General features: G+C 36.4%; 2 protein-coding genes across 3 annotated transcripts in view; one reads left to right on the top strand and one right to left on the bottom strand.

Annotated features, from left to right (window-relative positions):
* On the bottom strand, positions 1 to 24,430 carry GIP (gastric inhibitory polypeptide). Of its 2 annotated transcripts, XM_087892052.1 has the most exons (6): positions 24,316 to 24,430; positions 6,377 to 6,460; positions 4,619 to 4,759; positions 1,894 to 2,028; positions 558 to 650; positions 1 to 131 (listed from the first exon to the last, which is right to left on the bottom strand). In XM_087892052.1, the coding sequence occupies exons 1-6, from the start codon at positions 24,336 to 24,338 to the stop codon at positions 122 to 124; spliced, it is 486 nt and encodes a 161-aa protein (XP_087748178.1). In that variant the 5' UTR covers positions 24,339 to 24,430; the 3' UTR covers positions 1 to 121. The 2 variants fall into 2 exon arrangements, with proteins under 2 accessions (XP_087748178.1, XP_087748179.1); XM_087892053.1 differs by lacking the exon at positions 6,377 to 6,460 and having other exon boundaries at positions 24,316 to 24,399.
* IGF2BP1 (insulin like growth factor 2 mRNA binding protein 1) overlaps positions 24,327 to 25,164 on the top strand; it is an 82,338-nt gene continuing 81,500 nt past the window's right edge. The window contains exon 1 of the mRNA XM_034415506.3: positions 24,327 to 24,518. Coding sequence (XP_034271397.1) covers positions 24,344 to 24,518 — 175 coding nt within the window. The 5' untranslated portion in view covers positions 24,327 to 24,343. The remainder of the gene's footprint in view (positions 24,519 to 25,164) is intronic.

Here is a 25,164-nt window from a genome sequence, read left to right as displayed (position 1 = left end):
TTTATTGCTTGAGAAGAAATCATTTATTGTCAGTGTGAGTATTGACAAACTCATTAATAAAGGGTACAAAACAGTTCAAATTGAAAAAGGAAAAGTAGATCCAGCTTCTTCCTCTAGGAATCTATGGAATCCTGAAAAATTATAAATGAAGATGGTGAAAAATCTAGTTTGGTAATAGCCTAATGATTTGAGAAAAAAAGGGAGTGTATGATCAGTACAATCATTTTTATCCATATCTTACAAACCTCAAACAAATTTTTCACTTTGAATAGTTTCAGTATATTGGTTAAATGAAGTTTCTGCAAATAATTACAGTAAACTGTATATCCCCCCCCCTCCCTTGAAGCAATAAATGTATGATTACTGACTAGCAACAGTGAATAATATCTGAGAAGTTCTATCACATATATTTTAATTGTGGACCTTGCAGTAGACAGGATACTGTTTTTGTGTTTCAATGAAAGACCCATGAAAACCACCATGTGTTTTTATGTACAGTTGATATGGTCCTAGTCTTCAGAACAAGGAAGATGTGAATAAAAGAGTGATTTACTCACACTAGCTTACAGAGGTCAGCAAAAATCAGCAACACCAGAAATTCTTGCCTCTGGATGTTCTTCCATTCATCCAAATCCATTGGAAAAGAAGGTCTACAAGAGAAAGACTATGGAATCTCAGAGACCAAGACAAGCAAATAAAAGAAAGAGTTATTAATTTTCTGGATGGAGCTTAGAGGAAACCCCCCCCCAATTCATAGTTGCCTAGGCAACCAAAAATATTAGGCCAGTATCTAGGAATGTGGAGTGTCTTTCAATATGCAGAACCTATTAGGGCATTTCATAAGAATTTTATACTTGACAGCTATTTCTATCTACAGCATTTAGAAGAGATTGTCACCAACTTGTAATCAGTTACAATCATCAAATTTAATCTGTACTACAGAAGAAAAACCAATTCAAGAACCTAAATTAAAAACTGTTATAGTCCCTTTGAATATAGCAAAGGTGGAGTTTATGCCCAGTTAAATTGTCTCCGTAAATATACAAAATGTGAGTTGTAGTCTTCACTTTTATGACATTTTATTTTTAGTCTTTCCTGCCTTTTTCCTTTTGCTTAACCAAACTGTTGTTCAAAAATGAAAGTATATCGGAAAGAGATCAGACTGGAATCAAGCTCATTCTTCACGGAGACTGTTCTGAATTTTTAAAAAAATCAAAAGGAATCTGATAGCATCTTCTCTGAATACTGTAATAATGCATTTTATTAAAAGACATAAGTTTTCATGAGCTGCATCTTTATTCCATCAGATGCTGTGGAATTTGTAGCAGCTTTGCTTGCCATACAGGAAGAGGATACTCAAGAAGAAACAGGAGAGAGAAATGCCATCCTTAATGTCCCCAAAGGCATTAAAGGTCCCTTCTCTATCTCTCTGGACATTAGCTGTTTGAAATCTCATGGTGGAATGGGAGAAGCCAGGGAAACTTTAATCTGAAATTAATATATCCCATTGCCTCAAATTAATTTGGAATTCCCTGAAAAGTTAGAAAATAGAAGTACAACTAACTTAAAAACATCAAATATTCTACAAAAGCTGGGTGAAACAATGAAAGCTTGAGAGGTGCTTTCTTAAAGGAGTTTCTGCGTGATCACAGCCACTGTAGTTGATAGACCATGGTTTTCAAAGCCATTGTGGTGAAATGGTTAAAATGCATTACTGCAATCATAGATTTCTCACAATCAATGTTTATCTTTCCTAATATTTGATTGGGGTTTACAATAATTGTAATCCAAAATAATTGGAGGTAACATGGTTGGTAAAAAGGCTGGTTTTGCTTTTAATCTGGAATGCAAACACTTCTCTTGTGAAAATCTTCAATGGTTATCTTTTCTCACCTCAGCTTTCCTATGATTTGCAAAAGCCATCCAACATAGTCCTTTGCTTCCCGAATCTCTCCAGCTTCATTGCCTTGATTCTTTTCATCTGACATTGTGATATCAGCTTGTCTCTTGGATGGTTCAAGTTTGTTTCTGGAGTGCAGAGAGGTACAAGAGGTTTAACTTGGGAATTCTAAGGAGTGCCATTCCAATTTATACCTGCTAATTTATATTCAATTTTACCTACAAGTTAAATGAAGCATACATATTTCTCCCACAATAAGGCTGCAAGAATATTTTAAAAATTTTTTTTTGCATACAGCCTTGCATTTTTCTGCATTTAATCCAATCCTCTATTATAATTTTTACTATTTGCTTTCAGTCTAGAACAGAGATAGATGATTCCTTTTTTCTCTGGGCCAATATTTGTTTAAGATTTTGGGGTTTTGTTAAAACAACAAAATACTTCAGTAGGAATTGTGCAGAGGTGGTATTCAGCCAGTTCGCACCAGTTCGCACAAACCTTTGGTGGAAATTTAGCCAAGCGTGGCCGAACCGGTCCCCCTGTCACTGCTCGCTCATCCCACCCACCATGTTCATCGCCACGTTCTTCACACACACACATCCTATTGCCTTGCAAGTCCAATGGGATGTACATGCGAGAAGAACATGGCGGCAACGGCAGCAGCTTTTTCCATGACTTTTCGGCAGCCTGTGGCAAGCTGCCGCCTCTTCGCCAGCTGCTTTCCAGCAGTGGTGGCTGGCTGGGGGCTGCCGAAAATTCCTGTCAGCTTGCCTTCCAGATTCTGGACCAGCCACCATGGAAGGTAAACAGCCCGAACAAAGATGCGGTGGTGGGGAAGGAAGCGGGGCTAGGGCTGGGGCCACTAAAGGAGGGGCGACTGGCAAAGGGAGGGCGGGGGTAGATAGGTGGAAATTCCAAAAATTTTCCTACCCTTTCCTGTGGGCATGGCTAGGTGGGGGGGGGGTCATGTGACTGAATGGGTGTGGGTGTGAGTGATATCATGTTGGCCACACCCACTCAGTCACATGCCCCCTAGCCACGCCTACCGAAGCAGTAGTGAAAATTTTTGAAATCCACCACTGGAATTGTGATGATATTATATCCCTTCAAGGTTGGATACAGTGAATTTTTTTATATCATTTTTGGTGGTTCAAGTGTCTTTAAAGGTTAAGGAAAGGGTTAAGGATACATGTGGATTAGGATGCCTATTTTATTTTATTTTTAGTTAAAATCAATAATAATTGTACCAATATTGCTCAGCAGATTGGAACCATTGAAACTTTGGGCTTATCTGGTCCATGGGTTATATTTTATATGTCCTTGTTATATCACTTCAGTTCTGAAAAACCTATCTGTCTTTATAGTTATCCATCTGATTTTCTCATATTAAGTTCCTTCTTATTTCTTAAAAGCTCATATAGCATCTAAAGAAGTTATTCCATTTAAGAGTCATAATGACCTCAGCAGACATTTTTGTCCATTAATATGGCATTCCATCCATGAAGCCACACTAAAAATATGTGAATTCTTTCTTCCTTTGAAATATGTCCAGTGTAGTATTGGGTGGGGATATTTTATAAGGTTACAACACTTAATCATAATTAGAGGTTGGTTTACCTTGAAGAATTTTCCTAAGCACTGAAACTCAGTTTAGAGTTCCAGAAAATCTGAGCTAATGCCAAGATTATCTTTCACATATTCATTTCATTTTCCTTTATATAAATTAATTATTTCTAGCAATTAATTGCATCAGGAGGTAATTTGGAACAGCTCATAATAGTAATTATTTCTTGGTGTACTTATAAAATGAATTAATGTAAATATCTATACAATATAGATCTTGGACAGTAATGTTGTTTAGATAAGAATCTTGGGTAAAAAGTTGAGGAATTTATCAAGAGTTAATTGCAAGGCCTTGTAACTTTTGAGACCCCACTGTAATATCATTAAGTTTAATTCGTTATATTAATTAGTGTTTAAAATGGCTTTGCTACATGAGTGATTTTATCTCCAGGCTAAAGCAATGGATATCATAATTCATGCCAAAATGAAAAAAAAAATCAGACTCTAAAGAGATGGTCAAAGTTTCTAAAATGTTTAGAATTTGAGCCCTAGGACATCACATATTCTTTTATAAAATTGCACAAGACTTTGGTCATTTATAATTTTAATTGGAAATGGCATTTGATTTTGTCAATTCATAGACAACATCCAGAGAAATTGGAGATAACTTATATGATTACTTCTACTCTAACTGTCTTTCTGAATCATAGTGAACATTTTTTACAAAAGAAAAGCATATTGTATGCATGAAATACACTGTAGGCTTTTGTTAATTTTTGGTTTACAAATCACAGATTTTTTTTTTTAAAAAAATATTTCATACCAACATCTCCAGACATATGAAGGCATCAATTATCATAATGGATGGAGAATGACATGAGTTGCAACACCAAGTTGTAGAAGATTGGTACTAAACATACATTTTAGCTGAAGTCAGTCTTTTCCCCCTTAAATTCATTTCTCCAATGTTACTGGGAATATTTTACAGTATATTCAACAAGCTCATTTTTAACACTGCTATGAAGCAGAAAAACAATAATGAGCTTCTTATATGATTTTCCTTTTCTTATGCATGCACTTGATCTTTCAAGCTACAGATTGACTAATATATTCCTTCTCCTGGATAAATCAAAACAATCTGTGATATTGACTTACTCATTCTTGTTCTCCCTATGGTTCAAGAGCCACTCCACAAAGTTCTTCTTCAGCATGTTATCCAAAATTCGACTATAATCACTTGCTAAAGTTCCCTCAGAATACCGCCTTTGCAGAAATGTAGAGTTTCTTAGATTTCCCCTAAGAATATAGAAGAAAACACATGGGCCAAGTTTACATATTGCATCAAGATATGGCCTGTATAACTATGGTTTCTTGAACAAATGCTATTTGATTGGCTTTGCCCTGCATGATAAGCTAAAATTAACCTTGTATGCTGAGCACAGTAACTGACCCTAATCAAATATGTACTTGTATGTATGTGAGAAATCAGTTTCTCTTTTCCATTTAGAGAGATAAGTCTAACAATTTATTGATTCAACATGGTTTGTCATATTAGGAATGCATGCAGGGGAAGTATCAAAGAGAAAACCATTTAAAAAACTTCAAATGATCATTTGGAAAACCATCTGAGTGCAGGTTTAAGATCTGAGACCTACAGTATATTTGATCTTCACCCAGAGATGTTGAGAGTTGGCATACAACTTTAATTAATAATAACAATAATTACAATGAAGATTTCTTTTTAATTTAAGTATCCTTTAAGTAAATATCTCAATATGACAAGAAATAATCTGCAGATTTGCTATAGTCTCAAACAAAACTCTGTATTCCAAAAAGCAGAGAAATTGGAAAGAGTGCAGGGAAGATCAACAAAGATAACTAGAGGACTGGAGGCTAAAACATATGAAGAATAGTTTCAGGAACTGGCTTTGTCTAATGAAAAGAAGGACTAGGGATAAATTGATAGCAGGCTTCCAATTTATAAGGGGCTATCAGAAAAAAGAGAGGATCAACCTATTTTCCAAAGCTGGGGTCCTTGCCTGCCCCTCTGTACCTATCCATGGCCTGATAGGAACTAGTGCAAGTTAGTGAAGCTTAATCTGTAGATGCACGGGATCTAGGTAGCATGTAAGACTATCCTTCTGGGTCTGTGGAAAAATTGTCTTCCATAAAATTGGTCCATGATAGCAAAAAGGTTGGGGACTGCTGTTTCATAGCACCTGAAGACAGGACAAGAAGTAACAGATGCAAATTAATCAAGGGGAGAACTAACCTAGAACCAAGGAGAAATTTCCTGACACTTAGAACAATTAATCAGTGTCTTCAGAAGTGCTTCTTCACTGAAGATTTGAAGAAGAGATTGGACAGGCATTTATCTAAAATAATATAGGAGCAACTTCCAACTTCCAGGCAGCCGATGAAGGGACCAATCTATCAATCTACCCAGCCTCTAGGATAGGACTAGTCTAGTGAAACTTCAGGCAGCACTATGGCAGAGTGACAGCACTGAAGTGGCCACCATTTTGTCAAATTTCTATCCCACAGGGATCATGAGTACAAATTTTGGATGCATTCCATGCGTTATCTTAGCCCCCTTTAGCTGAAAAATTGTTACCCTATGATGCATCGTTTTGCCCACTTGAAGATTACAGACTGAGAGTTTTAGTAATATATAGATACAGATGGAGCTACTATATCTTTAAATGCCCTGGTTAAATATGTTAGGTGAACATAGCCATTTTAAAATATATTTCATACATGTAATATAGAAATATATTTGACTAACAATGAGATCATTACTAGATTATGATAAAAGTGAAATCCAGTTTAATTGCTCAATATTGATGCGGAGGTAATTTATTAATTACCTCAGCAAAAAAATGAATATCAAAGCATCCCTATTTGTGTATTTACCTGGTGCCATTTTCTTCCATCAGCACAAAACTGAGAGAGATCAGAAGGAGAGAAACAATCTTGAAGGCTACCATGTTCACAACTCTGCAATTTAAAAGCATAGGAAACAGAAAAAGAAATTCTTCTGAACCAGAGCTTAAAAGGAATGTCTTCTACTATGAATTTTCCAAAATATAATTTTCAGAAGTTGTGTACAGAATTATAATGCAACCTTATGGAAAGAATGTACATTTGCATCTAAATTCAATAGAATGAGGCAGGTGCCACAGATGCTAGGATCAATTTATCCTTAATTCCTAACGGTACTCCTAACCAGCCTTCTGTAATCTAGTGCCTTCTAGCTGTGCTAATTTTAATTTCTATAAATCTCAGCCAACTGAGAATTTGGCAGCTGAAGTCCACCCCATCCAGTGATAAATTTCAGATGAAATAGAAGACTCTACTCCCTTGCCCACATTCAAAATAAGATTCCAGTACAAATAGCATTGTCATCTGTGTGAGGAATGGGGAGGTAGATTGACTGCTGCCTTGAGGCTTAGAATTGTCCTCATCAGTATTTACAGCCAATCATATTTATCAGCAATTTGTCATCTTTCTACATGGCAAGCTACTGTATATTCCTACACACACCATCATATAGCATTTATATGGTGCTCTTTTGCTCCATACATTTATGGATTTGGTTTGGGAGGAGGAAATCTCAAACCGCATCCTGTAGAGGTAGAAACTGATCACATCAGTATTGTATCAAAAACTTCAACATTTTTGTAAACCATTCTCTCAAACATTTGGGAGGAAAATACTTTCCAACAAAGGAAAAGGTAGTGAAAGGGTGGGATATGGTGCTGTTCCATGTACATTAGTAATGAAATGGCTGTGGGCTGTTGTTTCTCATTCCATTATGGATGATTATTTTGTTTGTTTTAAATGAGAGTAAGTCAGCCCTCTGGCCTTCAGAACCCATCTGCTCATTCTACTGAATGAGACTAAGGGCCACTAAGCTAAATTCCTTTATAAGGGCATCATTACCTAAGATATACTTACTTTGTGGAAAGATTGTTTAACTCTTGCCAGGCTGAGAAATTCTGCTGTACATTTTTTGTTTAGTCAAATGTTAATTCAATTTAAGAAAAGAAAATTTGCTTTAGTTTTTTTTTTTTTTTTAAACTGAATGTCATGGAGAAGCCATCTGGGAGAAGGAAGATTTGAAGAGGAGCAATATCAGTCTGGATAACAATTAAGTAACCCATTTCCATCACCCTCGTCATCACTGCCATCTCTCTATTTCAAATCGCTTTCTTCCATTTTCCAAAGGGTCATTAAGCAACAGCATTTCTTAGTGAAGTAGAAACTGGTCCTCTGACAGCTGAATGAAATCTGAGAACCTACCTGGTCGAGCTGCTTTTCATGAGAGGATCTGGCATCCAACAACAAGGATTCCTTATATACCCAAGGGCATGACAAGGCAAACCATTTCCTTAGGAACAACACAGGAAGCTCTGCACCTAATCAAACTAGATTAAAAGCAATTTAGGCCAGCTACTTTTAGGTTCACTGACCTTTGGAGCATGAAAATGCCCTTTTAAATTATGTTTGTATTCCTGGCAATTAAACTTGTGCTGTGTTGCTAAAATGAAGATCCGGTGCATTTTCTATAATTAAAGCCATTAAGCATCCAGATTTCCCCAGAACCACTCCTCAGTTAATTAACAGAACCTAAGGGACCATGCTAGCATACTTTGTCCTGGCTGAGACAATCCTGCATTTGGGTTGTTTTTTTTCTTTGATTTAGTCGGCTATCTTTCCAGATGACAAAATGACGGATAGTTCAGCCATTGACCCAGCAGCAGGGAATACAAGTAGGGTATCTAGGAGTCTGTTGGAACCATATTTTTAATATGTGTTATGGATGCATACAAAGTTGAAAAACTGATTGTGGTAATTCTTCCCATTTTATTTTATAGAAAATAAAATATAGTAGTTTCACAGAAAATAATAAGCCTATATTTTATATTAATTTTCTATCAATCAAACGACTCCCTCCCCCTTATTTTTAAATGTTAAATTTCCCTTTACATTTACATTCCTTGCTTCCTCATGTAAATAGACAACAGTAAAGAGATAGAAGGAAGAGAAGAAGCAACAGCGGCAGAGGGAGGCGTATTTCAAAAGGGAAGGTTGGCAGTAGCACAGGTATTATACTTTCATGTTTGCAAGTTTCTGTCGATGTAGCTTTACAATAAGGTAGAATTAGCTCACTCAGTTGCAATTCCTATCTGGTGTACCCCACGAGGCCAACATTAATTTTGCAAATATAGTATCAAAATACAATTTCATCTGTCTCTTTTGTAGCCCGAGAAATTGGGGGACAGTCTCTTTTGGCCTCTTGCTCCATCCACTATCTAACTATGTGCTATGCTGTTTCTTATCTGACTGTTTGCTCTGTAGTATCTCCCAAGTCTTTGTCACATAAATGGAAACCATCCCTTTCTCACAAAAAAGATTGGCTTTTATCTTCCACCACAGAGACCGCAGAAAGACAGCCCAAGAACCTGAATCTAGATTTTAGTATAAATAGGGTTTGCATTCAGGGCAGTTGCTGAAATTATTTTGTAACGGCTTTAGTGTAGTTTAGGGATTCTAGGACATCTACCAAGAGAGGTCTGACAGTAGCATCTGACAAAAAAAGGTTACCCTTCCTGAAACAGAGGATGATTTTAAAAAAAAAAGAGCCATTCTCTGTAATGGTCCTTGTTACTCTCTACAGAAAGCTATAAAAGATAGATTGTCACCCGGCACAGCAAAAAGTGTGGATCTGGAATAATACTGGAATGATGCCACATATAAAACAGTCCAAATAGCCAATCTAAGCATTATAAGCAGAATTGGTAATCAATTAGTGAGAACTATTTAGCTGAATGGTTTTATAGCCTGTGCGTTCCAGGCCTTGCGCTCCAAGGCAAACTAGATATCATATCACGTTTCCACAAAGTACTACTTGCACATTTGTTTCTCCTTCATTAAGTGCTTCTATGAAATGGAGAGTAAATAGCATGAAATAAATATCTTGTAATATCACAGACCTGCTGTTAGAAGCAATTGCTTCCCCTTACTTCCTATCAACCTATTAGAGCAGCAGGAGGAATTTACTTTGGAAAAAGCAACATTGCTCTGAAAACATCATATCACACATTTTATATATAGTACTTGGAAGAAGAACCACCATGCTGGCAATTGTGAAATGTTTGATTTTCGCACCATTTTATAGTCATTGCTGTTTTCTTCTAATTATGCCTTTGGTGGAGCAAAATGTTGAACAAGTTGATTACCCTAAAAATGCTTTATTTTCTTGGGAACAGGGGAAAAAAGCTATACCCATAAATCTTCACTTTTCAAGTGCATCATTCAACAATGGTTCAAACCTACAAAAAAAGTAGATTTAGGTCTGGTCCTCAGACTTACAGTCATCCCAGTGTGATCGTGTGATCACAATTCAGGCACTTGGAACCAGCATACAATTATGGCAGTTTCAGTGTCCTGTGGTCACAATAGTCTCCATTTGTGACCTTCGTATAAATAAGAAGCAAAGTCCTTAGGAAAACTGACACTAAGTTGTAAGTTACAAGTTGTGGTCATGTTATGTCATGCTTAATGACAGTAGGTGATTCACTTAATGACTTCAGTGAAATTGATATGGTAAGTATGATGCAGTGTGGTGATGTTTCATTTAATGATTATTTTGCTTAATGACAAAGTTGCCAGTTCCAGTCATGATTATTAAGTGAGAACTTTCCGTACTTTTACTGAGTCAAGGATACTTTGAACCCTGCTATTGAAGACCTTCATGGCAATATAAAGCCTTGGTGGCACAGCAGACTAAAGCACTGTTAAATAACACCAGCTGCCTGCAATTATTGCAAGTTCAAATCTCACCAGGCTCAAAGTTGACTCAGCCTTCCATCCTTTCGAGGCAGGTAAAATGAGGACCCGGTTTGTGGGGGCAATAAGCTGACTTTGTATAAAAAAGAACACCGCTTGGGGGGGCGCAAAAGCCCTACTAAGTAGATATATACAAAAGTATGAAGGCTATTGCTTAACACATTGTAAGCTACTCTGAGTCTCCAGAAAAGGGCGGCATATAAATCGAACCAATAAATAAATAAATAAATAAATAAATAAATAAATAAATAAATAAATAAACAAACAAACAAACAAACAAACCTTGGGTTGATTCTACAATCAGTGACAATATCATGGAATATACATATCGATACATCCTTAGAGATCTAGGTGTTCATATATTTCCATAAATACAATTTTTGAACAGAACTGGTTTCTCCATTAAAGCTAGAATAATTGTGAATAAAAGCTAAGGTCAGAATGCTGACTTTGCAAATAGAAAACCAATACATTAAGATTTTAAAGAAGCCCCATTTTTAGTTGTCGTGCTGCATGTTTTTTTTCACTTGAATGTTGAAATAGAAGAATATGCAAAATCTTGCTCCATCCCATTTCTGATCCAAAATGTAGGATAAAATTGTATGACTGCATGGGTTATTATGCAAAGTGGAATCAAATTATGGCTATTCTTATATGAATTCAATTTATAATCTAGGAAGCAGGTAATTGCTGGAATGGGGCATGTAGATAAATCATGGATAACAAATGGCCTCTTTCACAAAATTAACACTTTTAAAATGTGTTCAACATTGCAACTCGAGCTCATTTTTCCTAAAATACCTGTTGAGCACTGTTCCTCTCTGATATTAAATCTTTTTCAGATTCATTTAATTGATTCTTCTTCTTGCAGAGGATAGGCAATCAGATTCAGTATTGAGTTTTCATCTGCCAAATAGTGGGATTGTTTTCTCTCTCTCTCTCTCTCTCCCCCCTTCCCTCCCTCCCTCCCTCCCTCCCTCTTTTCCTCCCAAAATTGCAATGGGCAGGCTGTTAACCTTCCAATGCCACTAGAGGGGGCCAGTTGGCCATTTTCAATCTAATATTCCTATTTCAGAATAGGAGATGGGGCAGGTAGAGTTTCAGCTTCTCTGGATCCATTAAGCCTATGGAGTATTTTCTGCTCTCAGGGATTCTCCTCAGGTCCCTGCCTCCCTTCTTCTCCTTTTGTATAACTAGAAGTACCAGAGGGACAGCATGCTGAAGTAGAAAGACCACACTCTGCAGAATGAACTAAGGCAAGGAAAACACCATAAACTTGCCTTACATTTTGAGGAATATGACATCTTATTATACAGTAGAAAAAGACACAATTAGAATCCCCTTATTGAGTTTGTACTAATGCTTTGCACATCGTGCCGGATTCTTCTTTCTGTTTCAATGTGAGAAACAATATCTTTCTGAAGTCGAAGATGGACAGATATCCAAGAATATAGGGTTATTGGCTGTAGCACTGTCTAGTGGGAGTAAGAAATTTTATTATTACATTAGACAACATGTTAAGCAGCATAAGTACAAATCAGTTTCTTTTGTTTTTTGTTCACTCACAAACATAGGTTTGTGTTTGGTTGTTTTTAACTTACAAGTAGCCAGTTACATTATATTTTAGTCCAAGAATTAGGAGTGTGATGAATGGCCTGCTCAGCTCTTTTGTATCAGAAAATAATGTATTTATTTGTTTATACACTCTAGAGACAGAAAAACTACAGAGAAAAAATTGAGAAATTTGTTTTTGCTTTCAACCAGCTACATTATTCTCCTCTCAAAAAGAGCATTTAGAAAAAAGCATGTTAGGAGAAATTACTCCTTAACAGTGCCAGTGGTGTAAATTATGATAGAAAGAAGAAATGCAAAATATAAGTTTCACTTCATAAAAGAATAATAAAGAATGGAAATTTTAAAAAAAATTCTGAGCTTAAAACCTGATTTTTATGACACGCATCCTTATCCACATTGAAGTGCAACTTACTTAAATGTTTACTTAAAACATTTTAAAACAATTACCATAAAAATAACTTATTGTTAACAAAAGTAATAATGTGCTGAAACACAATATTTTAGTATGTTCCTTAGCAATGCTCAGCTTATCCAGCCAGGTGTTCCTTCATTAAATTGCACTACTGACCCAATCACTTTTGCTTTTTGTTTTGAAATGTGTCAGCATTCTGTGGTCACTGAACATACTTTTTCCTCATTGGACTACTTTTTCTTGCTTCTTCCCCTCAAAAATGTGTATTTTTCCAGATGTATTAATGGGCAGTAGATCCATTAAAATTAAAAGCAGTTTCTTGAATCTCCTTCACAGAGATAGCTGACATTTCTTTCTTGTCAGTTGAGGATGTCTTTTTGGCTATTTTAGAAAAGGTACTCTGAACCTTGGAAATAGGGAAAATTATGAAATAATATTAAATCATCCTTATAGTTATTATTAGAGATCTTGGCTTCTGCTAGTCTCTACAGTGTTTCCATTGGTAGTTTCCCATAAAAGATATTCTGGAATGTATACCCACAGTAGTGGGTATAACTAGAAACCTTAGTTTAAACCCATTACTATGAAGAAGGATAGAAGAATTATTTGTTTCAGCTTTTATTGTAGAGAAAAAAAAGAGAGAAAAGAAAAACTTGGGAAACCTATGACATTAACTATGTTTTAATGATTTCTCCTTATTTCTTGTACTTTTTGGTGTATGCATATCTGGATATGTATGTCTGTATGCATGTAATATATGTATGTGTATACATGTGTATATATATTTAATATTATTAGCCACCCAGGGTCATATTTGAGATGGGCATCATATAGATCTATTGTAATGAATAAGTAAAACTAAATGACTTACTAATATCACATTGTAACAATTCATCTGAAAGTTCCACCAAATAATGAAAATGACAAAGAATTTAGCAAAGTAAAACCCCTGAAATATTCACCTACTTAGTTTTAACATTGATCCCCCTGATCTTTTGATAATGATAAAACAGTTCTCTATAAAGGAATTGAGGATGGTGGCAGCAATCCATGCAATTTACAAAATATTAGCAGACCAGATAAAAATATACAAGTGTACTTGTATAAACAAAATTTTGTCTAATCTTGTAGAATTATCTAATAATCATTATTGATATGGTTAGGAATGCTTACAATATGGCTTGGACTACATTGTCCATCATTTATGTTAATTATTTAGGCACCACCTCTGAAAGACATCAGTTTGGAATGACTAATACAGATAATACATGTTGGCTTGACTTGGTCTTTGACCATAAAATTGTGTGTTTGTTTGTTACCTTAAATTGTGTATAAAAAGGCCGGATAAAATAATAATATAATCTTAGGTATTGACAAAATTTCCATTCTGTCAATTACAAAAGGCTACACTGCTTGAATCTGCACATATACTATATTGATACATTACCATATTCTAGATTCTGGGAAGAACTTGATACATTCTTTTTGCAAGCCAACACCAGTAAAGAACTGGCAGTTGTGATTTCACATTGTTGTATATACATAATAATAATTTTAAAAGCCCATAAACAAATAATAACATACTGGATTTTCAAACAGATTTTTTTTTTACAAAAATGCATTTGCTTGGAAACAGTTATTAGTGCCTGTTTTAGAGGCTTGTTTGTTTTGGTCCCTTTCGAGTCAGTTTTAGACTCCTGGAGATTCCCTGGACAAAGTCCTGCAATTTTCTTGATAAGATTTCATTAATGGTTTGCCATTGCCTCTTTCCTAGGGCTGAGAATGATTGGCCCAAGGTTACCCAGCTGGCTTTGTGTTTTGTGCCTAAGATAGGTCTAGAACTCATGGTCGCCCAATTTCTAGCCTAGTGCCTTAACCACTGCACAATCTTTAAATTGAGGGATTTTAGGATTAGAAAACAATTAAATAACATAAGAGGCAAAAAGGATTAGTGGAATTTTGCTTTACTTTGGAAACTAAAGGAATAAGCAATAGAGTGGTATATGAAAGGGCAACAAGGAGAGGTAACCAACTTCAGAATTAAAATTCTAAGTATAATTTACTCAGGCTACTTAAGAACCTCAGTATGGACAAGAACACGGCAAATGTGATTTAATATGAAGAAATGGAATCTGTAACATATTTTTGTAGCTTGGGGTGCTGGTATTCAAGATTGCAGTTGCTTCATCCCACACTACCCTCTTGTTTTCTCTTTGCCTTTTAATTAAAATTGACTGCATATTTTCAGTCTTCACTAGATGTCTTTTCAGTTGTTTGCTCATTAGGTTTTATGTTTTCATTCAGCTCTTCAAATGTCTTGTATTGTCTCAGAAAAATTGCAGCAAGCAATTTAAAATTATTATGGATGTATGAGTATATGGATATATAAACAGGCAGTGGGAGTCTTTGTACTAGTTACTTTCTTTCATCCCTAGCCAGTTGAAAATATGTATCTGCCATCCCACATTGGATAGATTTCAGCTAATTTTACATATGTATGTCAGTGGTGGGTTTCAAAAAATTTTACTACTGGCTCTGTGGGTGTGGCTTGGGGAGTGTGGCTTGGTGGGCATGGAATGAGAAGGATACTGTAAAATCTCCATTCCCTCCCCACTCCAGGGGAAGGATACTGCAAAATCCCCATTTCCTCCCGATCAGCTGGGACTCGGGAGGCAGAGAATAGATGGGGACAGGGCCAGTCAGAATTTTTACTACCAGTTCTCTGAACTACTCAAAGTTTCCGCTACCGGTTCTCCAGAACAGGTGAGAACCTGCTGAAACCCAACTCTGATGTATGTGCACATGAACCTGCACATATATATGCATGCACCCCTAAACTAACACTAAAATCTAAACTGTCAGGAGAGCAAGAAATGTGGTGATATGGATTGCTCAATGAAAGCATAAATTCAAAGGTGTTGTGGAAAATGTTGTGAAAGAAATTATAAAGCAGTTTTTCTCAATCTTTGTGGCTTTAAGTCTCAGTCAGCAATGCTCACTGGGGAATTCTAAGAGTTTAAGTCCACATATCTTAAAGCCACGAAGGTTGAAAAACATTGCTATAAAGAAGGGCACTGTTATATAATGTTTTTACATCAATCTCTGGTGCATCTACGTTTAGATTATTATGCATATTCTGATTGTTTTGAACAATTAAATATAATATAATAATATAAAAAGACGTATATTATGATTGTTTTGAACAATTAAATAAAATATAATAATATAAAAAAGATGTTGAGATTCTAGATTCTAGAAAGAGTGCAGAGAAGAGCAACAAAGATGATTAGGAGAATGGATGCTAAAACATATGAAAAATGGTTGCAGGAATTGGGTATGTCTAAAGTTTAATGAAAAGAAGGACTAGGGGTGACATAATAGTCACGTTGTAATATCTAAGGGGTAGAGAAAACGGAATCCATCTATTTTCCAAAGCATCAGAAAGCAAGACAGGAAACAATGGATGGAAACTAATGAAGGAGAGCAGTAACCTGAGGAGAAACCTAAGGAGAAATTTCCTAACAGTGAGAACAATTAACAATTAAGTGGAATGGGTTGCCTTCAGAAGTTACGGGTGCTTCATCACTGGAGGTTTTTAAGAAGAGATTGGAATGAAATTTGTCTGAAATGGTATAAGGTCTCCTGCTTGAGCAGGGGGTTAGACTGGAAGATTTTCATAGTCCCTTACAACTGTATTCTGTTCTATTTGTGGTACTGGGGAAGGATCAGAAAATGTATAGTTGGAAATAGCAAGAGTTTGAAATATCTTCTATATGAAGAAAACTTAAAATGTTCTTCCCTAATCTCTTTCAAATAAGAAATAGGCTAAATTCTGAAAATTTCAGTCCCAATATATTTGGGCTCCAGGTTGGGAAGACTGATTGAAGTATATGGGATATTTTAGTTTAACAGATAATTTTGGTGGTGGGTGATGATGTAACACTTTGCAAAACCATAAATGGAATGAAGATAGCATATCATTTAACTCACTGTTTTTCAAACTCGGCAATTATAAGATGGGTAGACTTCAACTCCTAAAATTCTGGCTGGGGAATTTTGAGAATTGAAGTCCATCCATCTTTAAGTCACCAAGTTTGATAAACACAGATTTAACTCTTCTTCTCTATGCCTGTGTCACTGAAAATGTTTTTGGTAATGCTTCTTAGTTTTACTGAGGGAAGATTTTTTTTGAACTGCAAATAGCAATTTTGGAGAGGCAATATCTATGGAAAAATGCAAAGGTTATGTATTGTAGAAACATACATGTGACATTTATTAATGTGTACACAGATTGTGCTGTTTTTTCACATTCCCCAAGAATTCGCAGTAATAATATAAAACATAACATACAAAGAAACATAATTGGGATGAAAGTGATAATTCAAATATGTACTGACAAGTACTTGCATCTTAAATACATTTACCATGCTTTTATATGCATTTGCAGGTTTGTACATGTATTTGTATGGCAGACAAGATTTATAGGTTGTGTGAGTCTTTATATTCCCTTATATGTTCCTGTGTAACTCTCACTGTGTAGGTATTTTTCCATTCAATTGTAGAATCTAGTGTTTTGACATAACTTTAAAATTAAAATATTGTAAAAGTAGCACTGTCTTTTGGTAATCAGCAGGTACAAAATAATAATTACCTCTACAGAAAAATTGCCTTGTGACCATTCTTCCTGTGGCATGGAGCTATGGAGCAGTGACATTTATGAGGACAAATACAAAAGGAGGAGGGGGCTGATGAACCCACAAGCATTTATAACTTGAGTTTGCTCTTGTATCCATGTGACTTTTCACTGATTCCCGATTGTGCTGGGTGAGGAAAAGAAAAAGCAGCCTCTGGGTTTAAGAGGACGACACTTTGGGGAGCTGTCAGGCTAGGTCTCTCTCCTCTTCCCTCAAATGAAAGTCGCTTGTAAAACATGGGTATAAATTTGCCAAACAATGTATAGAATGGGAAATGCAGGCTACCAATAAACAGTTGGAACAAGTTGGTAACCTCCTTTGCTGGGGTAGAGGCAGGTCACTAGTTCTAAGGGAAAAGATATAAGGCCCCCAATGTAGAAAAGTGGAATTTTTTTTCACTCCAGCATATTCTTGCATTACATTTTGCTTGTGACAAGGTTCCAAAACACCCAAACGAACAGTAAATGTATGTGTGTGTGTTTGATTGTAATGATAATACACAATCTCCTTCCTGCCCCAAATCTCTTTTCATTTTCAAATCCAGAGCTTCCTCAAATTGAGCCCCTTTTGTATAGGTTGTACTGTGCTGGATAACACCACCATGGAGGTACATAGGGTTACTGATGTTGGCAATCAGCCTTTCATGATGAAAAGTATGCCAGAGGCTCTAATACCCTGCACTGACCAACTATACTGATGTCATTGGGTAGGATAAAAGCCGGAAGATGGCACTACCATGTTTTTTGTGCACATATGGAAGGTGAATATATGACCATGGATTTGCAAAATTAATGATGTATAGATTGATAACTTCTTTCTCTTAAGGCATCAATCACAAAGACCAAAAGCTTGATAGCTTTATTTCAAGTTTCATTTCCAAAATAAAAGAAAATTTTGTGTAATTATCTTTATCAAATTATTCAGTTCTAATCTGCAGCACGACTGTCCATTTCAATTGTTTCTTAGGTATGTCAAACTTTATCTCCAGAATGATTAGATGAAATGTAATCCCTCTAAAGATCTATATCATTATAAATGAAATTGTTTCGAGCAATACATTATCAGGACAGAAAAATGAAAAGCTATACTGTACTTAATGAAATTACCTCTAGTAGTATTTGAACTAGAGTATCTCTGTTTCACTACTAATATCTTTGTTTGAAGGTTGTCTTTTTATACAAAGTGGTACAATTTCTGTTCTCCATTGTCTTTCTATTTTGATTCACAATACTCACCAGATTGAAGTAGGATATAGATTTTTTAAAAGTACAATAAAAGAATGCCAAATTATAATATGATGAGGTTGGGTTAATTTTGGCTTGCATGCTTGCAAATTTGGTTACTGTAATCTCTTAATTATGGTTTCTGGCTGAGCATGTTATGTAACCTACCAGTTATGGTTTATTAAATAAACTATTCTTAACCAAAATTTCATTGCAACAAAAACAAAATGCTGATAGTAGATAAGCACATGAAATGCATGGGTTAATTTGCTAATGCAACCTACTACCTGCAGATATGCAGACTGCTGGCTAGTATTGATGTGATTTGTAATCTAACACATCTGGAGAAAATCAAGATTGCAGAAGGTATTTCTAAGGCTTAGTTTTAAAAGGAGAAATTGCTGTCTAAAATCATGTTGTCTAAAGTTAATATGCAACTTTCAAACGGAATGACATATCCTGATTAATCTCCCTTCAAATATTTTTAAGCAAAGAAACTAGTTATTCTGAAAAATATGCTCAACATCTGATCAAATTCAAAAAAAAGCTTGTGATTAGTGGCAATAAATGGAGATTGGAAAGTAACATAAATATCACAACTTCACAAATATCAAAGGTGACAAGGTGAAGCTAAGGCTGGGGTGAGGAAGATTTCTCCTTATATCTTTGTCCATTTATTGAAACTTACCTTGTTATTGGTTTACTTCAAATGGGCAACATATTTGGATTAATTAAAAATCAGAAGCATCTTAAAAATTAGTTTTTAAAAAGACAACTGTTTTTATTCTTTCTAGATCTTACCAGTCATATACTCTATGTTCAGAAAAATATAGATTTAAATCCTACTAATTTCCAGGGGGAGCGGCAAAAACAAAAAATGCATAAAGAGATTGCATTAAACTTCAGGCATTCTTAAGAGTTATGTAGTTGAATACATTTTGAAATAATTATTTTGGAATCAAATATATAAGAATCTCATATCTAAACATAGTAAGATAATTCTGATTTTAACTCCTTTAGTTCCATAATCAATACACAATTCTTTAGGGTGATTTTTTAAAATTTCTAATTAAAATTCCTATTTGTTTTATATTGAAGTTCTGATACACAGTTCATTATCAAACGAACTTTAAATATTAGAACTTATCTTAACTAGTTTTAAACTGTAGATGTTTCAATGTAATCTACATTTTCTTCCTAATTTTTCAGCATACATTTGATTATCTGGAAATATTTTTTCTTTTTTAAAATTTATGATTAAGTTTATTGACTGCTCATCTTACCACAGGATAATTCTGATACATTATATCTTCCTGGGCAATCTATTTACAGATACATTCCTAGGGCTGTATTCTTATATTTAAATTCAGCTGTTTATGAAAATAATAATTGGTTTAGCAGGTATTGAGTTTTCAGCTTAAACTGAAACTTAACTGAAATATAAGTTTGATAAAAATAATTGCCAATTTCAAAGATGTACAATGTATTTTTAATATACAATAAAATACATTAAATGTGTCTGATATATACAAAAAATAACTGATTTCTGTATGCATTTGATGCAAATTTGCCATTTACAACTAATGCCTTATTGAGATTGTAAAGAAGAAAAAAAATTGAAGTTTTTAAAATATTATTTTTATCAAATTTATATCGCTTATGAGAGAACCTAACAATACTTAAAGATTAAAGGAAATGAAAATGATTGCTTTATTAATAAAAATAAGTTACATTGGGCTGTTACCATTAGAGGAAAATCAGATAAATGAGAATTTCAATCATTCAAACATTTTATTTTTTCAACTTAACTTTCTTATTCAAATGAAGTATCAATTATCCCAAGGTGCTTTGAATATAGAAATACAAGTTAAAGGAAATATAATAGAAAAAAAGAAAAATGAAATGAAGATAACAGGAGTTAATTGTGCAATATTCTGAAGTTAATTTGAGGCAATATTTTAATTTTAAGAAAAGAAGGAAAAGGGAAGTGAAAAAAAAAGGCTAATATATTCTTGATAAAATGTAATCATCAAATGTTAAATTATTGTTAGTTCTTTTTGCACTGACTGAGTATAGGCAGATTGTCCCATTCTTAAAAATGATTTTGCAAGTTCTTGTAGTTTAATTATTTAGCTGTATCTACTGAAATTACTATGCATCTACTAAACCCTTTTCACTGAAGACTTAAATTTTCAGTCAGAAAAGGAGCAAAGCCTCTTGGCATTTTAAAGATTAATAAATGTGTTGGGATACCTAGGTAACATTTCCAGTTGCTCTCTCTCTCTTTCTCACCCTCTCTTCTCCCTCTCTCACACACAAAGAGAGAGTGGGGGAGGGAGAGAGAGAGAAGGGGGGGAGAGAGAGATGGAATTAGACACAGAGGACTACATAGGAAAACAAAACAAAATTAATAACTTTAAGACTGTTTACTAACTTCATAATAAAAGTATTGTCATGTTTATAAAACACATATTGTAGATACACACTTTTTAAAGTCAAAACAATTATATTAGGAAAAAAATAAATTCAGTATTATCATCTATAAATAAGTCATTGAAATTACAAAATGTTAGGTATGCTATTTTTGCAGGCATATATTTAAAATATGGTGTTTAAAAGACAGTAAATTCAGAAAAGTTACTCAGGACACCTTGATTATTCAATCTGAAAGACCAAAAAACATACAGATAAAGCTTCTCTTTAATTGCAAGCAACTATACCTCAAGGGAAGAAACTATGTGTTAGGAAAATTATTTTAATATCTTTGCTAAGAGGGTAAATTGGTTTGGGAAATCGATTCAAAGATGATATTAAAATATGTGGTACAAATAAAAATAATTTTAAGCTACCTTCAGACTGCTTTTTAAAGAAGTTGCTAGTTTTAAATATTTCTGTAAACACTTGTTAGTTTTTGCATAACTTGATATTTCTAAAGTGAAATTTAGGATATAATTTTAGGGGGTTCTAATAAAAATAGTTCAATAATTGTAGGATTTTTTTAAGTAATCAAAGAAGGGCTTATTAAGTTGCATCACATTTGCAAAAAGTTCGAATTTATTTGTAGACCTTAACGTAAAAAAAAAAAAATAACGTTTAAGGACTATCTCTGTCCAGATCCCCATTACTATGAATTTTATTCATCCAATCTCTCCGGAAGACTTAAAAAGATCAAAGCCCCTGATCGCTACCATTTTAGGAGCCCTACTTCGCATTTCTAAAAGCAGAACGGAATTTCGAGACTGCTGTTCTCTGTAGATCAAATTTCTAGTTCAATTAGAAAATCGATCTCTCCTGCCCACCTTTCACCCTCAATAGTTGTAATGGGATTTTTGGTTAAAGTCATGTTTTGCTTTTAAAACAAAACAAAACAACCTTTGGCAACCTCATTGCGAGTTCACTACAAGGACTCAAGTCTTCCATTCATAAGCCCTGTGCAAATCAAGAATCCAAATGAAAGTTTTACTCTAGCCGGTTTATGGAAGAAAGCATGCACGCTGACGCTCGCACGGCAGCCATTTAAAGGGCCAGCACATTCCGACGATGCAAGCTCCCCATCCCCCCTTGCCATTTCCCTTTCCCGCCCCTCCCCCTGCCAGTCTCTGGATTGGTGGGTTGTGACTGGCATGCTTTAAAGATTTCCATCTCTGCTTGATAATGGCAGGCACCCACGTTGCTGAGGGACAGTTGGCGTCTCTTCAGAGGCAACTTAGCTATTGCCGTGACTAAATCCTTTCATTCCATCCCCTCCTCCTTGGGAAGATGGAAGAGCATTAAAAGTGAGGCTGGGGGTGGGGTAGCGGCTAGGAGGGTTGCATCCACCATCTTCCCCTTTGTCCCCCGCTCCCTATTCAGAAAAGCGTCCTTGATGTTGCAGGCTTCCTTCAGCTCGCCAAAGTGGGGATGCGAAGAAAGCCGCGCGATTTTTCTACCTGCAACAAGAAAGCCCTAATGAATTCACGGGACTTTCTTCGTAAGTTGTTGTGCCGCAACGCTAAACAGCGTTAGGTCTTTTAAAAGCTCTTAGACCATTGCACGCAAAATGGGACAGGCGTGCTCTCCCGACTGGATGATACATTCAAAGCTGAACTTATATAAAAAAAAAAATTGTTTTTCGGCGCGCGAGACATTTTCTTTTCTCCGTCTCGCGGATCAATTAAGACGGCCCTCCGCAGCCCTCCTCTTTCTGTGCCAACCAAAGCGCCTTTTTCCAATAACTGGACTCGCCCCCTCCCCCAAAAAAGGCATATGGATGGGTACCTCAAGGGGGTGGGGTGGAAGAGACAAGGTGCACATGTTGCCTCGCGCAACACAAGGGTTAAGCGGAAGCGGCTTCCCTCGCCGCCTTTTTGGTTGGTGGAGAAATATATAATTATTTTCAGGATTTTTTTTTTTTTTTTTTTACAAATGTCCATTCGTGGAACCAAGCGGGTGTTTGCGCGCCTATCTCGGAAGCCCGTGCCCCTTTCATGTCATTCCCCCACTTCCTTTTAAAGTATTTGTATTGTTAGGTCGGGGAGTAAAGAGTTGATGAAGCAAGAAAGCAACCAATCAGCAACCAATCGCCCTACAAATTTAAGGTGCGGAAAAACAAGACGCTTGTAAGGGACAAGGTATAGGGCGAGTCTAGCGTTTTTTTTCATCCATTCCGGTGAGAGTAGGTTTTTTTTCATCCATCTCTCCTCCCATTTTAAGCTTCGGTATTTGAGGCGAAGAGGGAACCCCCCAGCCCTTGATTGTAAAAGGAGGGGGGGGGACGGTTTTAAGAAATCGCCTTGTTGCAAAGAAACACCGTAGCGTGCCGGTACTTCCAGTCATTGTCTGTTCTTGCGTGCTTTCGCACAGAAACTGTATAGGCAGTTGCAACTATCCAAAAGTGGAAACGCTTTTCTACCTTTCCTTGTGGTTAACACTAAAGTGGCGGCATGCGTAAATAAAGATCAATTTGGAAACAAATGCATTTTCGGGCATTCAAGCTCTTTTCTCCAACACCGCAAGTTCCAAGTGTATTGGTTTTAGTTCTTGAAGACTCGGGTGTCTCAATTTACATCGGTAAAGGAGGTTCACCTTCACATACCCCTTTGTCCCGCATCACCCATTCCCACGATTGTATTTGGCCAATCCCGGCTTTTTAAAATTCCATCTCACCAAAGCCTGAAAAACAGCAACTGAAAGTCCAAGTCTGGTGCGCCCACACACTGAGCGTCACCTTCCACCCACTTCGCTATCTTTCCTTTCTAGGGAAGCAGAAGTCCGATTAAGTTTACACCCAGAAAATCTCATTCAAAGAAGCTGGGGGGGGGGGAGGGTGGAAGAGCAGGCCAGGAAAACAGGAGGAGGGGGTCTGCGATGGGGGCTGGGCTATGGCCCTCCTGGCAGCGAGAGGAAACCAGGAATTAGCGTCCTATAGTTGCGCTTCGCTGAAGAAATGCGCTCGATTGGAAAAAGCGGAAAAATTTCTCTTCGCAGGAGAACCGACGGAAACTGTAAATAAAAAACTCAGTAATGTTGAGAAAATATAACATGCCTCGGAACAGGAGTCATTCTATGTGTAGAAAGGGTGCCCCGCCCCCTTTTTGGCTCCACCACGTGGCTTCCTCTTGCAAACATTTTCACTCATTTTTCCAGGTCTATTTTATTTAGGGGCGGCGCTAAGTCCTGCCTCGCAGTCGGAGTCGTCCTTTGCCTCTTTCTCTCGGTGTGCGTGTATGTGTGTGCGCGCGCGCGTGTGCGACACACATGAGTTGCGACTCAAAAGGAGTTGGGGGGCCACTGGAAAAAAAAAAGAGCCATTTTCCCAAGCCCGCCATACGAACTTGCATCCAAATCAACCGGCCCCATTGATTCTGCAAAACAGGGAACATTCCCCCCTCTTTCCTCTTAGATTATCCCCCTCCCCCTTTCCTTCCCACAACCAAAATAGCTGGTTTTTCTTACTTTGCTAGGCCCCCAACATAGAATAAGAAACTTTTAAAATATAAACCAATTGTTAAAAGTTTCGAAAAGCCTAGTCGTCTCCCTCTCTCACCACCCGGTGTATGTGAGTTATTTTCTTCTTTCCCTCCCACCTCCCGTGACTCACTCCCGTTTTGGACCTACCCAACATTTTGTGCAAAAGGCATCAGCCATGAACAAGCTGTATATTGGAAACCTCAACGAGAACGTGACTCCGGCGGATCTGGAGAAAGTCTTCAACGACCACAAAATATCCTTCTCTGGCCAGTTCTTGGTGAAGTCTGGCTACGCCTTTGTCGACTGCCCAGATGAGCAATGGGCTATGAAAGCCATCGAAACTTTTTCTGGTAAGCCAATGGATTTATCGCTCGCTCGTTCTGTCTTTTTCATCTCTTTTTTCCCCCCTTTTCCTTGGAAACTTTGAGACTTTGGAATGAACAATTGCTTTGCAAAAAAAAAAAAAAAAAAAAAGGAGCAAACCCGCATAATTTTATAAAACGCATAGTGCCACTCAGAACCGCAAATACTAACGGGCCGGTTCTTTTTGTGGGTGCAAAGACTCGTAAAACGTGGTGTACAAAGATGCGACCAGGCTGCCACACTTTGCTCGTACTCGCGCTTCCGCCCTTTCTTTCTTTAGCTCTCTGTAGTCATCAATGAAAGTTACTTTCGTTTCGTATTTTCCCTTCATCCACTGGGAGGGGGGCACCCCTTCGATTTCCCCCTCCCACTTTTCTCCTTGAGTATTGAACTAGGTGGCGAGTATTTTAACTTGTTGGGCCTAGAATTTCCTATCAACTTCCATAGGCTTTCTAGAGGGCTCTTGTTTTTATTATCCAGCCAAAATGTCCTCCTCACTTAATAAAGTACCCCTATTCTTCTTCTACTACTAGGATATTACATAAATCAGGCCTTTCCTATAAACAAAATTTCATTTGGCAAACCTTGAATTAATATATTCCATGTGTCTGTATGTAGGGAAATGGGTGAATT

This window comes from Pantherophis guttatus, chromosome 4 (genome assembly GCF_059756535.1).
Source record: "Pantherophis guttatus breed Tessera chromosome 4, ASM5975653v1, whole genome shotgun sequence".
Lineage (NCBI taxonomy): Eukaryota > Metazoa > Chordata > Lepidosauria > Squamata > Colubridae > Pantherophis > Pantherophis guttatus.
Note: the sequence above shows the minus strand (reverse complement) of the source record. Positions and strands in the feature narration are given on the sequence as shown.

Coding starts and splice junctions, on each gene's coding strand:
- GIP (XM_087892052.1), bottom strand. CDS start 24,338: ATGCCTTTTGCACAAAATGTTGG. Junction 4,760..6,376: donor ATGGAAGAAAATGGCACCAG/GTAAATACACAA, acceptor CTATATTCTTAG/GGGAAATCTAAGAAACTCTA. Junction 2,029..4,618: donor CATAGGGAGAACAAGAATGA/GTAAGTCAATAT, acceptor TCTGCACTCCAG/AAACAAACTTGAACCATCCA.